Source organism: Geotrypetes seraphini, chromosome 4 (genome assembly GCF_902459505.1).
Source record: "Geotrypetes seraphini chromosome 4, aGeoSer1.1, whole genome shotgun sequence".
Taxonomy (NCBI): Eukaryota; Metazoa; Chordata; class Amphibia; order Gymnophiona; family Dermophiidae; genus Geotrypetes; species Geotrypetes seraphini.
This window is the reverse complement of record NC_047087.1, coordinates 176,924,810-176,940,780: the sequence shown is the minus strand read 5'-3', so window position 1 is coordinate 176,940,780 and position 15,971 is coordinate 176,924,810. Positions and strand designations below refer to the sequence as shown.

Here is a 15,971-nt window from a genome sequence, read left to right as displayed (position 1 = left end):
TGATGCCCCTGTGTAAGACTGGTGATATCTCATTTAGAATATTGTGTGCAATTCTGGAGACCTCTCTTTCAAAAAGATATAAACAGGACGGAGTTGGTCCATAGAAAGGCTACTAAAATGGTTGGTGGTCTACATCATAAGATGTATAGGGATATATTCAAAGATTTCAAAATGTACACTTTGGGGGAAAGGTAGGAGAGGAGAGATATGTTTAAGTTCCTATATAGTATAAATACACGAGGCTAGTTTCTTTCAACTGAAAGGAAACTCCTGAGTGAGAGGACATAGGATGAAGTTAAAAGATGATAGGCTCAGGAATAATCTAAGGAAATACATTTTTACAGAAAAGGTGGTAGATGCATGGAATAGTCTCCTGGTAGAGACAAAAGACTGTCTGAATTCAAGAAACCATGGGACAGACACATAGGATCTCTTAAGAAGAGGAGGAGATAGTGAATGCTGCAAATGGGCAGACTGGATGGGCCATTTGACCTTTATTTGTCATCATGTTTCTACATTGCTATGTTTGGAACCTAAAGGAACAAAAAGAAAACTGCCATGTCAAACAAATGTACAACAATTAAAAAACACAAGAAAAGAAAGTCATTTATAGGTAAGGTACATTATAGGTGCATTTTTTGAGCATATAAAGGCATAAGTCATCACAACTGGATGATATCATCTACTGCAGTGTTCTTCAACCGCCGGTCCATGGACTGGTGCCAGTCTGCAAAAATTTCCCGCCGGTCCACAAAGGACCAGCATCCCCCGCAAGCACAGAGTTAAAAAGGTGGCTCACTGCAAACGCCTCGTGAACCACCCAGGCAAAAATACCAGTGCAGCCATCCTACAACACTTCCAGGCAGCAACGGGGAGCTCATATGATGGACAACTCTGGGTCAAAGGCCACTGGAGAGTTGCAGGTGGATGCCATGTATCGAGTCTGCCGACCATGCTGCCCAAAGGCATCGGCTGTGCATGCACAGAAAGCCGCCACCTTCCCAACCTGCGCTCTCCTCTCGATCCTCTCTGGAAGGAGCAGAAGGTCACCTTGCTCCTAGACCAGGCCAAAAGGAATGAAGATCCCGCTGCTGCAACACAGAACTGGAGCAGCAAGACAGAGCGCAAGACGCGATGTCCCGAGCCCCCAGGTAGGCTGAGAAGTTTCCTAATAGGAAAAGTCACTCCCCCCCCCGTCTCCCTTAGCAGTCCAGTAGCGGCACTGAAGTCCACACCAGCACTCCTCAACCGCTGGTCCGTAAAACAATTCTGCCATTTCTGCTGGTCCATAGGTACAAAAAAGTTGAAAAACACTGATCTAGAGCAGTGTTCTTCAACCTTTTTACATCTACGGACCGGTGGAAATAAAAATTATTTTGTGGACTAGCAATCTACTAAGACTGAAATAAAAAAAAACCAAAACACCTGTCTCTGCGAGCTCAGTCCCCACAAGCCATCTGATCCCATCCACACAAGCCTCAAATAGTTATGATTTTATATTGAACATATTTTATTAAAATATAAAAAGAGGGGTCACGTGATGCCAAGTAACTGATTGGATGTGCCTCTGCACAGCTCCGGGCCATGAAGCCTTGATTTCTGCTTATTAGCACACAATCCGTATCGGGCACTCTTACTTTTTCTACCGCTAACCTCCTGGAGTTGCTGGGTGCACCCGGAGCATTTTTTTTTTTTTGCGGGTTCCGTGCTCGGTATGTCGGCGAGATCGCAGAGGGACACACGAGGGAAGGTAAAGCTAACTGAAACAAAGATGGCGGAGAGCCACGAGGTGCCGATGTTTACGATTCAGGAAGCGGCCATTCAAGAATTAACCAAATCCCTCACCCTCATCATGGAAGACAAGCTTGCGAAGATACAAACCTTTATGGAGGATTTTAGGGAGACGCTTGAGACCCATGCGGGCAGGTTACAGAGGGTGGAAGATCGAGTGGCCCAGCAGGAAGATCGCACCGCGAACTTTGAAGAACGTTTGCGGGCACTGGAGACCGCTAAGGCAGCCTGCTTTGAACGTCTGGACGACCATGAGAACAGGAGTCGTAGGAACAATTTGCGCTACTACTTCTGACACCTTTTGCTGTGTGCGGCCGGATGGGAACACCGTTGGCTGTAAAGACGTTTGGGATCTCCACGGCGTCCTGCTCTTTTACCTGAGATCTTGCTGGAGTTTTCTTATCCTCAGGGAGGACAACAACGACGTGCACAGGTATCGGTGGTTTCGGAGGCCTTTTCCTCTCTTCTCTGAGGGGGGGCTATGCCTGGACTGCGGGGACGCTGTGAGAGGCCACAGGCACCGGTGTATCGGCGTCCACTGGTTCTATTAAGCTGCTGAACAGTCGCTGGAGCAGGTACCTCTGGCAATGTGAGATCTAGTGCTCAGTGCTCCCGTTTTCTGGAGCTGGAGTGATCTGTGGGGCGGCATGGGCCGGCGAGATACCATTGAGCTGTCGCTCCCTTCCTTAAACACTCTGTGCCTTACTACAGCATGGGACTTGTTAACAGTGCTTTTTTCTACTATGTTTGTTTTGTATCACAAGGGCTTGGCCCGGAGTTGTTTCTTGTTTCTTCTATATTTTCTGGGTTAGCATGGTTTTCCGTGCTGGGTTTGGGATTTGGGGGGGATTTGGGAGGGGGGTTGGGTGAGATTGTCTGGGGGAGTGTTTGTTGGTATGTTTGGGGTATGTGTGGGGTGTATATATGAAGTACGTATGGATGAATGTATGGGTTCTTACATGCTGAGACCTTATTCCCGTCAGGGCAAGATAGTTCTGTATTCCATGAGTGGGTGGAGGCATAGGCTGGGACGGCCTCTACCGCTCTTAACTTGTTTCTTTTTTTACTGCTGCTTATATTTCTTCATGATATGTTAAATGGTGCAATTGCATGTTAGATCCTTAAATGTAGATGGGATACACTCCCCCATCAAGCGCACGAAAATTTTAGCGCATCTTAAACGTGAACACACGGACATAGCATTCCTGCAGGAAACCCATTTGAGTTCTGTGGAACATGGTAAGCTGCGCAGGGGGTGGGTGGGTCAGGTGTGCTCTGCCTCATTCACAACTTGGAAATGCGGGGTGGCTATCCTTATTCACAAGAATGTACCTTTCTATATTCATAGCCAAATTGCTGACCCCAATGGGAGGTACCTTATCTTGGTGGGTGAACTTTGGGGCAAACCTTTAGTATTGTGTAATGTCTATGCCCCTAACATCTATGCCCATGCTTTCTTTATGTCACTGGTGGGTCACTTAGCGTCCCTCCTGCCTCAACCGATTATACTGGGAGGCGATGTCAATTTTGTGGCACATCCTCAGTGGGATCACAAACCAGCTAAGCCGGTGCCAAAGGGCCATTTCAATAAAGGGGTACACTTCCTTATAAAAGAGTTGGGCTTATTGGATTCCTGGCGCACCCTGCATCCTACTGACCTTGACTTCTCTTTCTATTCTCACCCTCACTAGTCTTACTCTCGCATTGATTATTTTCTCATTTCTGCTTCTTTCTTTCCGTACCTGTCGGCTGCTTGCATTTCTCCACCTTTAGTCTCTGACCATGCTCTTTTGGGCCTTGACTTACACTTCGGTTCACAAGCTGCGGGACGTATATGGCGGATGTCACCTTTCCTTTTCAAGGATGCGGAGTTTCGGGAATTCTTTCAAAAGCGATGGGACGAGTTCACTCACACTAATTCTGTGGAAGATGTGGGCCCAGTTGTTTATTGGGAGGCGGCTAAAGCGGTCATGCGAGGGAATATACTGGCTTACTCGGCGTCCCTGAATAGACGGCGGGATGGGGAACTACTGGCTTTGTCGCGGGATCTTGCCAATTTTAGATCTCTTCACATTTCCCGTCTCGATGAAGCCTCTAGACCAGGGGTGCCCACACTTTTTGGGCTTGCGAGCTACTTTTAAAATGACCAAGTCAAAATGATCTACCAACAATAAAATTTAAAAAAAACACAACGCACACTGTAAGCATAGAAAATGTTAATTATCATTCCTATTCCAGGGTTTTTCAAAGAGGTCAAAGCAGATGACTCTATGCACTATCACCTCAGTAACAACCATACAAAAATAGACAAATATACCCCCCTCCCTTTTTACTAAACCACGATAGCAGTTTTTAGAGCGCAGGGAGCTGCGCTGAATGCCCAGCGCTGCTCTCGACGCTCATAGGCTCCCTGCGCTAAAAAAACTCTATTGCGGTTTAGTAAAAGGGGACCTTAGTGTAAAATATAGACAGCAGATATAAATTGAGACACATTTCGATCACTAAATTTAAAATAAAATCATTTTTCCTACCTTGTCTGGTGATTTCATGAGTCTCTGGTTGCACTTTCTTCTTCTGACTGTGCATCCAGTCTTTCTTCCCTTCTTTCAGCCTGTATGCTTCCTCTCCTCCACACCTCATTCCCTCCCCCAACTTTTCCTTCCTCTCTCCCTGCCCTTTCTTTCTCTCTGCCTCCCTTTCCTTTTTTTCTGTTTCTCTTCTTTCCTTTGTCTCCCTGCCTGCCCTTTTTCTTTCTTTCTTTCTCCCTGCCCTCCCCCAAGACACTGCCACTGCCATCGGGGACCCAAACTGCCATCGGGGACCAGGACCCAAACCGCCACCAATAACAGGCCCGAAAGCCGACGCCAATAACACGCCCAAAAGCCGACGCCGCCCCAACCTCTCCCTGCTTCGGCCGACCAGCATCGCGAGGAACTGTTGGGGGAAATGCTGCCGGGTCCTGCCTTCGCGGAAACAGAAAGTAGGCAGGACCCGGCAGCAAGAAGAGGAAATGCTTCACTAACATGTCTCCCGCCTTAGCCCGTAGCAAACGCTTGCTTCAGGGCTCTCAACATGTGCGTGCAGGCTTCCCTTCTCCCCCCCCCCTCCCCGGGCATAACTTCCGGTTTCGGAGGGAAGAGAAGAGAAGCCTGCACGCACACGTTAGAGCCCAGAGCATAAGTTCACTAGGGGCTGAAATCTCCAAGCCGGTTTTTTTTGGGTTTTTTTTTTAATGTTCAGCAGCGGCAGATGACAGCTGGGCGGACCGCCCAGCTAAAAGGCACTAGGGAGAACACTGGAGAGGAAGGCTGATCGGCCCGTAGATCATGACGGCAACACGAGTGCGATCGACTCGAGTTGCCTTCCTGAGCTACTGGTCGATCGCGATCGACGCGTTGGGCACCCCTGCTCTAGACAGTCCATGTGCGCGATTCGGGCAAAACTTAATCTTCTTTTAGAGCAAAGAGCCAGACGTAATATATACTGTTATAAATACAAACTTTACCGCTGGGGTGATAAAACGGGGAGATTGCTGGCTAACCTAGTGCGCCCGCACAAAACACGGCATACTATTACAAACGGGGCGTCACGCATGTCACTCACTCGGCCATTACGAAGCAGTTTGTGCAATTCTACTCTGACCTTTACGCAGCTCAACCCTATGACGCGGACGCCAGTGATAAGTTTTTTCAGGGCTTTTGTATCCCTACTTTGAATGATGTTCAACGCCTCGCTCTTAACGGTCCTATCTCGGGAGAGGAACTGCAGGTAGCCATTAAAAAACTCAAGCTCGCTAAGACACCAGGCCCCGATGGACTCGGCCCGGAATTTTATAAGTTAGTGGACCCATCGGCTTTACTTTCGTTACAACAGTACTTTATGGGACTCCGTAGCTCTACTCCCCCGGGTGATTCCCATAAAAGGGCACACGTTATTATTCTCCCCAAGCCTGGGCGCCCGCTTGACGCTCTGGGGTCTTACCGACCTATCTCCCTTCTTAACCAAGATGTTAAACTTTTGGCTAGTATTCTGGCGACGCGCCTTAATAAATTCTTACCATCTCTTATTCATGAAGACCAGGTGGGTTTTGTACCCGGCAGGCATGCGTCCATGAATCTCCTGAGGGTTCTAGCAATGTTGCAGTCTCCCCATGCCATTACTGATAGGGCGCTTATTACTAGCTTAGACGTTGAAAAGGCTTTCGACATGGTCTCCTGGCCCCATCTATTTAGGACGCTTGAGCGTTTCGGGATACAGGGGGACTTCATCGCATGGTTGCTGGCTTTGTATCATCAGCCCAAATCTCAACTCTTAGTGAATGGTGGAGTTTCTGATCCCTTCCCTTTGGGGCAGGGCACGCGCCAGGGCTGCCCCCTTTTGCCCCTCCTCTTTCTTCTCTCTCTCGAACCTTTGGCGGCACAAATTCGTCAGGATGCACAGTTGGAGGGTCTTCGGGTGGGCAGCAATGAATTTTGCATAAGTATGTTCGCTGATGACATGCTCTTATATGTTAATAATGCCGATCGGTCTATGCCCGCCCTGATGTCCATCATTCGAGCTTATGGTGTCTTCTCCGGTTTAAAAATTAATTTCGATAAGACAGAGGCTCTTTTGTTGGGAGGCTCGCCGTCGGAGCCCTGGTGTAAGGACCTGGGCGTGGGTGTTGCCCCAGGGAAGTTGAAGTATTTAGGTATCATGCTTTATAGAGACCCACATAGGATGTACGAAGCCAACATCACCGCTGCCATCGGACGGATCAAAACTCTCTGTCTTAAATGGCAATCGCTATCTCTCTCGCTCTTGGGGCGTGTAGCCTTGGTCAAAATGGTGATGTTCCCGAAATTGCTCTACCCACTGCAAACTATACCTGTTTGGATTTTCCGATCGGACGAGCGCGCCTACCAGACCATCATTTGCTCCTTCGTGTGGAGGGGGAAGAGAGCCCGTATCAATTATCTCAAATTGTCCCAGAGTCGTGAACGGGGGGGCTTGGGATTACCCGCCTTGAGAATCTATAATGTTGCCGCGCTTCTTCATCGGATTCATGAGCAATTGGTATCCTCTCGCCGTTATTCCCCTGCGACCTTGCTTGAGGATTGTTGCCTGCTTTGGTCTTTTTCTTCCTTTCTACATGGGGCGGGAGGAGGGGGCGCGGGGCCTCGTCCTCCTGTTCTACCTTTCCTCCTTCCTTTCCGTCGGGCATGGCGTTGGTGGCGTGTTCTCCAGAGCCGGTTGCCTGCTGTGTCCAAGTTTCTTTCTCTTCTTCGTAACCCTGACTTTGCTTCTAGAGTGGGGGGCCTGGCAGGGTTGAGAGATCGCACTGCGCGTACCACAACTGTGGGTGATGTATTGGCTCTGGGAGGTGGGGAGTTTCCCTCCTTTGCTCAGATGCGGACATCCTGGTACCTACCACCCGCGCACATCTACACTTTTCTGCAAATTCATCACTATTATCACTCTTTGGTGCGTGCTCATGGGGATCGTTGGAGTTATGGCCCTTTGGATCTGGTTTTCCTTTCCACACCTACTGCATCCAATAAAATATCCACTTGGTATAGAGTGGGGAAGGATAGTTTGGGAGAGGGTTGCCTCCGCGTTCTGGGGGGAGAGTGGTCTGCAGAGCTGGGGATGTCTGTTTCCCTCCATGATCTCAGGCTCCTATTCCAGATGCTTTACCTTCATGTGAAGGCGGCAGGCTTGCAGGAGACACAATATAAAATACTGCATCGGTCCTATATCACTAGAGCCCGGGGCTATCATATGGGACTATGGCGTGATGATATCTGTTCTAAATGTAAATCTCATGGGGTAATTATATTCACTCATTCTTTGATTGCACCAAACTGCACTTCTGGGACTCTGTGAAGACCTGTTTGACGGCCCTCCTGCAGTGTCCGGTACCCTGGAATCCCTCTGCGCTGTTATTGAGAGATGTTACTGACCTCAGTCAACAGGGCCTGGACTTTCCTGCTCATAAGTTTATTCTTCATGCGATCCTTGTGGGTAAACAACTCATTCTGAAGTATTGGTCTGCTGAGGAGGTACCGTCTTATAGCATGTGGACATCCCGGATGCGAGAGCAGGCACGTTTTGAATTGGACACTTATACCTCTCGACCTCAGCCTCATTGGAAACTTTATTGCTCATTCTGGCAAAGGACCTTAGACATGGTTGACTGAACACTTTGATAGGCTTGTGCGATGGCTGCTCATGTTTTAGTTTATTTTGTATCTTGTACCTTTTTCTGCGCTCCTCCTGCCCTGGGTTTGAGTATCGGTACGACCTAGAGTGTGTGAGTGTGTGTGTGATTGTCTGTTTGAGTTGCGTGTGGGGTGGTTTGTGGTTTGTATGATTTGACTGGGTTGTGAGTGACAGTGGACTGTATTGAATCGTTTGGGGATTCTGGTTGCTTCTTATAACAGAAATTGTGGACAGGGGATGCTGGTCAGCGTGCTGTTCCCTCTTACTGCCAGTTTTGCTCTTTCTGAGGGGGTGCGATGTCTCATCTATTGCTGTGCAGATCATTGCTTTGTACGGTTCAGCCTCTGTATATTGTTTGGTGTTGCACGTTGGCTGATATGTATCACTATGCACCTGTACTGTTGTATTGTGGACGGTAGTTGCTGTCCGAATGTTTCTTGTCTCAATAAACATGATATTAAAAAAATATATATATAAAAAGAAACAATATTCTGTACAATTGTCATTTTATAAATACAAATAATACAGAGCAAGCATCAACAAAACCCCTATCTCCCCTCCCCTTCACATATATAACCTCTACTATCAAGAAAACTGAATAAGCCAAATTATTACAGAATGCTACACAGAAATATCATGCTAACAGAACACCGCAGACACACGACAGGAACAGTGTTAGGGGAGTGCAACTAGGGTAACTGCCCCCCTGGTCAGAGAGAGCCCTAAGCCAGCTGGAAGCTAAAGCACTGCCTGGGCTTTGCAGTCCCCAGTTATGTCTAACACCAGCTCTAGCAGGATACATATTTTAAATCTGATATATTCCAATCACAAAATAGAAATAAAATTATTTTTTTCTACCTTTTGTCTTCTCTGGTTTCTGCTTTCATCTTCTTTTCACTCTCTTCTTTCTAGCATCTGCCCTCTCTGCCCCTTCCATCCACTGTCTGCCCTCTCTTCCTTCCATATGGTATCTGCTTTCTTTCTATGCCCCTCTCCCCTTTCCATCCATCTTGTACCCCCTTTCTCCTTTTTACATGATTCATTCCAGCTTCATTGCTCTCTTCATTTTTATCTATCCAACACCAGATCTAGCATCTTTTTCCCTGTCTCCTTATTTCTCTGCTGATCCCCTTCCCAGTATCAATCTCTCTCTATTTTCTCATTCCTCAGTCTCTCCCCTTTCCCTCATCTGATCTCTCCATTCCACCCTGACTCCTTCCCTTCCTCTAATCTCCCTGCTGTTTCCTTACTTTTTTCCTCCTTCCCTGTCCAGCAGTAACTCTCTTCCCTTCCCTTCCTTCCCTCCCAGCAGCATCTTTCCTTCTCCCTCCCTCCAGGTCCAGTAGCACCTCTCCCTTTATTTTCCCTTGTCCAGCTGCTTCCCAGCCTCCAACAGTGGCTTCCTCCCCTTCCCTCTGCTCCCCTCCCTTGCCTGCAGCCACGCAGCAATTCACTTAGGCAGCCTTAGGTCCTTTGATGGGTCGTGCCAGCCTCTTTAGGAAAGAGGAATTTGCATCATCTGAGACAGGCTGCAACTCAGCAAAAACCCCAATGCTGCCTAAGTGAATCACTGTGCTGCTGCACGCAAGTACTGAATCGGGACCCCCACTTCCTGATCTCGCCAGCCCTGCACGGACTGGCAGGAAATTTTTGTACACTGATCTCGCCAGACCTATATGAACCGGCAGGAAATTTCTGCAGACTGGCCCCGGTCTGCGGATTGGCGGTTGAAGAACACTGGTCTAGAGCCCATTGGGTGATATCTCTTCAGGTTTGAAAATACTAGAAGAAGTTAAGGGGCAGGACTGGACATGCTTGTGACTTTCCATTTCAACTATCACATGGGACTTCTGAGTCTGGAAAAGATTAGTTTGGAACCACCACCTAAAGTAAGTGGGTGTGTATTAGAGTTTATATCCTGTCTATGGAGAACACCTGATATACCTAACTGTTCCCTCTGAGAATAAGCAGAATAACGAGTACTCACAGCTGAGATTACCAAGATACAGGCTGTATTTAACAGAAAATAGGGATAAAATACATGACAAAATGTCATCAATGGGCAGATGAAGACAAAGGTAACCTAGAAATCAAGAAAATGTGCAGGGTGGTGAAGCACTGGACTTTAATACACTGAGGAGATACCAAAGATTCAGTTTTTTGGATTCACAGAAAACTTAAAACTAATAGTCCTCTGAGCCAAGTTAAAGCAGGAAGGCACCAATATATGCATGGATTGGGCACTGCCTAAAGATTTAAAGTGACAGTGCACTTGGCACTTTTGGACCAGGCTCTGTGGATGACATCACCCATGTGGGAGAATATAATGCCTGCTTATCCTTGGAGGATGTGCATTCTATAGCTAGCATGAAATTTTTAGCTCACCTACTGTCCTACTATATGAAACTACATTGGCTGCCCAACTGCAAGGATCAAGTTTAAATTAGGCATCACTGCCTTTAAGATCCTGACAGGGAATGCTCCCGACTACAAAACAGAGTTAGTCACCCTATTCCATCCAGGGTACCACCAACAGATATTACACCAGAAATCTTTTCCACTTAAAATTCCCAGCATGCAACAATATAGTCTACCAGGCAAACTACCTTATCCATCCATTATCAATTAGCAAAATGCAGGAACCAACTATCACTTGCACTATGATCTTGTGACCACTATCTCAAGTTCAGAAAACTTTTAAAAGCATTTCTGTACTAAGACAGGGAGCCAAACCAAAAGTAACTGAAATGGCTAACTGTAAAAGCCCATTTTTAAACTGTCCAATGCAACTCCTGGAACATAAATAACAATGAATCAAAGATAACCTACTTAAACTTGTCAATATGTATTTGTAACTGTGACCTAACTATACTAATAACTGCACTGATCTACCTGTACTAGCAACTCAATTGAATGTCTATGTCATAGAAAGAGTAGATTCTTACCTTTGCTAATCTTCTTTCTTGTAAATCCACACTTTATTCCAGGACTAGTGGGTTAATTCCATCTACCTGCCAGGACTTGTCGGAAGCCTCATATACCAGAGACTTAAGCTCCATTCCTCTCACCTCAGCACTGTCTCCTCTAGAACCAGTTAGTTGTAAAGCAGTCAGGAACATCTATAGAGGACAAAGACGAGAGAGAAAGAGGTATGGGGACACTCCCTGACAAACGAGTCCAATCTGCTCATGTCAAGAAATGCAAAATAGCAACATAGCAACATAACTGAACCAGGTCAGTAAACATTAGAAACTGGAATGACAAGAAACAGTGCTATAAGGAGACACAGCCTGCACTGTCAGAAGGGGCACCTAAACTAGGGATCCCCCAAACCGAGTGCTAAACCCATTATGACACCCAATCAAAATCGGAGGACTATTAATATGATGCTGCTAGAGCAACATACCAACCAGCAATATAGCTCCAAGCAGACTACTTCATACATTTCTTCTAGCATACAATATATATAACTACAAAAGTGCTCAGAGAAATTGATGTAAATTGTGAGACCATAAGGCCAAATGTAGGCCAAAGCCCACTAGTCAATGGTTTGAATTCTAAATCATCGCATTTTCTTTGTCATCTTTCTTATAAATACAAATAAAATTGTCTCAGTAACTTTTCACTTGTCTCTTATCTTTTTCTCAGCTTTTACGTTTCAAGAGAAATTGCACACATGAAGAAGACTACAAGAAACATTCCAAATCTTTTTTACATAAGTTGGAAGCAAGAGGTTACCCAAAAAAGATTTTAAAACAATCGCAAAAGAGAGTTAAATATATCCATAGAGATTGGCTCATGGAGAATAAAGAACCATCAAATTGTTTGAATTATAGCAATGACACTATGACTTGTGTCTTAAAATATTTTCGAGATGGCAATGAAATTGCCAACATCTTTAAAGACAATTGGAAGATCATTCAAACCAATAGAATTTTTGTCAATACTGATTTAAAAGTAGCCTTCTCAAGAGATCGCAATTTAAAAGAACTTTTATCTCAGAATAATAAAAGAATAGAGTCAAACAAAGGATTACTACCTAAAGGGTTCCATAGATGTGGAAAGTGCAGTGTTTGTGCCATTACAATTTCTCAAAGTGATTTTTTAAATCCTCGGGATGGAAAAAGATATTACATTAACAATTTTTTGACCTGTAATTCAGATCATGTGATCTATGTCATTTTTTGTCCGTGTAAAAAAATTTATGTTGGCATGACAACCAGACAATTCAGAACCAGAATTACAGAACATAAATCTAACTTAAAACACAAGAAAATCACAGCCCCGCTAGTGGAACACTGTGTTAACTTTAATCATAAATATGAGGAATTAAGATGTTTTTGTATCGACAAAGAAGAACGTAACATCAGAGGGGGAGACAGAAAGAAACGTTTATTAAGGAAAGAGATCCGCTGGATTTACCGACTTCAAACTTTGACTCCTAATGGCTTGAACAACACAGTGGATTGGACGGTGTTTATTTGATATAGCAATAACGTTTAACTTTAACAAAGGAATAACTTTGAATTTTGATACTTGAATGTTTTCATATATATGCGATTTTAAATGATACTTTAAAGTTTCACGCATGCGCGTTTTCAAGTGGGAATTAGTCCCTTTAAAAGCGCATGCGCTGGCGTCTTTCGGACGCTATCGCCATTTTTGTCTCGTCAACTCGAGCGTACATCTTAGTAAGTACTCTGTCAGGATTTTATTTTAGTTTTAAAATGTGTTAGTATATGGTTAAATTTTGCACATAGCACATAGTTTTTGCACATACTGTTTAAATTTCATACACAGTGTCTAGTCCTTTCATTTATTTATTTATTTATTGATATTTATGATTATATAAGACAATTTTAGTTATTAACATTTATTTATTTATGCATTTTAGAACTCTGACCCCTGAAGAAGCCTAATGGTGAAACGGGTCCCCGTAGGGTTTTGAGCACTTCTACAAATTTAAAGATAAGTTATTATTTGAATATTTTGAGCACTTTCATCAAAAAAACTGGTACTCGATGATTGATACCTTCACCTGTAATATTGGCATTTGAAATCTTCAATGATTTGCCATTCAGGTGTCTGAGAGTACAGTTAAGATCTATTGTCTTATATATTTTTTCATACAAGTCTATACTTTGCATTGGATTGGTTTGATACTTTAAGACTTGTTTTCATTGTTTTTGGTTTGAATATTCATATTACTCTTATAAAGGCTTGTCAGAAAACAGAAATCTAGCTTACCGGAACTTGGAAAGGCCGACAATCTATAAATCAGCAAAGTGTGGATTTACAAGAAAGAAGATTAGCAAAGTTCTTTTGATCTTGTATAATCCCACTTCATTCCAGGACTAATGGGACTTATCATATCAGCCTCAAAGAATCAGGGTGGGGGCCGATGAGCCTGCTGCCAAAACAGAGGCACTAAAAGCAGAATCCTGCTTGGCTGCCACATCGACACTGTAAAACTTGGTGAACGTATGAAATCAGGACCAGGAAGCAGCACTGCAAACCTCTTCCAAAGAGACTGCTGATGACTCTGCCCAAGAGTAAGAGATACCTCTGATAGAATGAGACCTTACCGCGAGGAGGGGCTTCTTCCAAGCCACAATGTAAACCACAGAAAGCACAGTTACTTACCGTAACAGGTGTTATCCAGGGACAGTAGGCAGATATTCTCACATATGGGCGATGTCATCCACGGAGACCCGGTACGGATAGCTGCAAAAGTGCATCAACACTTTAAAAACTTTAGAAAGTTTGCAACTGACAACACCATGCATGCATGAGTGCCTTCCTGCCCGACATAGGCGCAAGGCTCCTCAGTTCAGTAAGCCAGCTAAGAAGCCAACCAGGGGAGGTAGGTGGGTGAGTTGTGTGAATATCTGCCTGCTGTCCCTGGATAATACCTGTTACAGTAAGTAACTGTGCTTTATCCCAGGACAAGCAGGCAGCATATTCTCATATACGGGTGACCTCCAAGCTCACCAGAATGGGATGGTGGGAAGCTTGGGCCTTTAGGAAAATAAATTTTGCAATACTGTTTGGCCGAAGTGCCCATCCCATCTGGAATAAGATTCCAGACAGTATTGAGAGGTGAAAGTATGAACCGAGGACCAAGTAGTAGCTTTACAGATCTCATCAATAAGGGTAGAGCAGAGAAAAGCTACTGAAGCTGCCATAGCTCGAGCTTTATGGGCTGTGACACCAATTGTAGCTCAGCCTGAGCATAACAGAACAAGATACACACGCTGCCAACCAATTGGAAATCATTCTCTTGGAAATAGGATAACCCAACTTGTTAGGCTCAAAGGAGACAAAAAGTTGAGATGTTCTATGTGGTTTTGCACTGTCAAAATAGTAGGCCAGTGCCCGCTTACAGTCCAAAGTATGAAGAGCCATTTCTCCTGATTGAGAATGAGGCCTGGGAAAAAATACTGGAAGAACAATTGATTGATTGAGATGAAATTCAGTGACAACTTTAGGAAGGAATTTTGGATGAGTGCTGAGATAGAGACTATGGGAGACTTTTACGGATTGCGAGACCTATTCCTGCATTTTGCTGGAGTTGCTGAAGTCACAGGCTTGTACAAAATGGTTTCAGTTCAGATGCTGAGATGCTAATGTGTGGCATGTGAGTGTGTAGATTTCTTGCTGTGAAGAATTTCTCAAGGACACAAAACAGTGCTGTAAAGACAGTGAGCTATTTAACAGTGCTGAAAGGAAATGCAAGTCAGCAGGACACTCCATCCAGGAACCTAAGAACTGATAAAGAGATGCAGGGCTAATATACTGAGGCACTGATATTGATGTACCTGTGTGAAGAATGGAAACTTCAAGACGAAAGTTCCAGAAGCTATATATGCCTGTCCAGGGCCCTCCAGGGAAGAATGGAGGTGTGGACTAGGAGTGGGTTAGATAGGCAGCATATCTGCTCCAATAGGGTGGTATATAATCACAGCCAGGGGATGGTCAAAGACAAAGAAACTTTCTGTATAAAACCCCCATGCTTTGGCAGAGTTTCTTTAAAGAAGCTGTGCCATACTTACAAAAATATGCTGGCACTCTGATTGTATGAGTTTTTTTTCTTCTCTCTGTTGTTTATGTCCAAACTGATTTATTTCTGATTTGTCAAATGCTGCTATAATGCTTATTACTAGAATAAAAAGTTATTTGCTTTGGAATATACAATGTAATCTTTGAGGGGGGGGGTCTTTCACGATGGATCCCCAGTGAGGTAAAGTAAGCAGCCTTTATTTCAGTGCGAAGGACAACCTTGTCATGTTGGAACACTGTGAATGGTGGGTCTGCCACCAGTGCTTGAAGTTCACTTACTCTTCTGGCAGAAGTGAATTAAATGAGAAAAACAACTTTCCAAGTAAGGAATTTGAGATGAGTCAGACATTGGTTCAAATGGAGGGTTCATCAACTTAGCTAGAACCACAATGAGATCCCAAAACACTGGAGGTGGTTTGAGAGGTGGTTTAACATTGAAAAGTCATTTCATGAATTTAGAGACAAGAGGATGAGCAGTAAGAGGTTTTCCATCCACTGGTCGATGAAAGGCCATGATAGCATTGAGATGGACTCTAATGGATGTGGATCTGAGGCCAGACAAATTAAGGAGATAATCCAAAACTGAGGAAACAGAGATGGATGTGGGATCCTGGTGATGGAGACACCAAGTAGTAAAACGGGTCCATTTTTGTTGATAACATTGCTGAGTGGCCAATTTTCTGGATGCTTCCAATATGAGTCTGACAGGCTGAGAGAGGTGAAGATCAGCTGAGCTCAGCCTGAGAGGTACCAAGCTGTCAGGTGTAAAGGTTGAAGATTGGGATGTAGAAGAGAACCGTGACTCTGCGTGAAAAGAGAAGGAAAAATTGGCTCCTTGATACTGAGTTGAAGTAGAAGGGAGAACAAAGGCTGTCTGGGCCACCGAGGAGCAATAAGTATCATGGTGGCTGACTCCTGCT

At 44.7% G+C, this 15,971-nt stretch overlaps 1 protein-coding gene across 13 annotated transcripts in view; it reads right to left on the bottom strand.

Moving 5' to 3' along the window:
- The window catches only part of CNOT1 (CCR4-NOT transcription complex subunit 1), a 1,050,915-nt gene that overhangs the window by 300,799 nt on the left and 734,145 nt on the right, over positions 1-15,971 (bottom strand). For 8 of the 13 annotated variants that reach the window (XM_033940598.1, XM_033940586.1, XM_033940591.1 and 5 more), the window contains one exon: positions 11,061-11,111. The exons of the other annotated variants lie outside the window; for them this stretch is intronic. In XM_033940598.1, the coding sequence (XP_033796489.1) occupies positions 11,061-11,111 (51 nt within the window). The remainder of the gene's footprint in view (positions 1-11,060; positions 11,112-15,971) is intronic. 13 annotated transcript variants of the gene reach the window in all.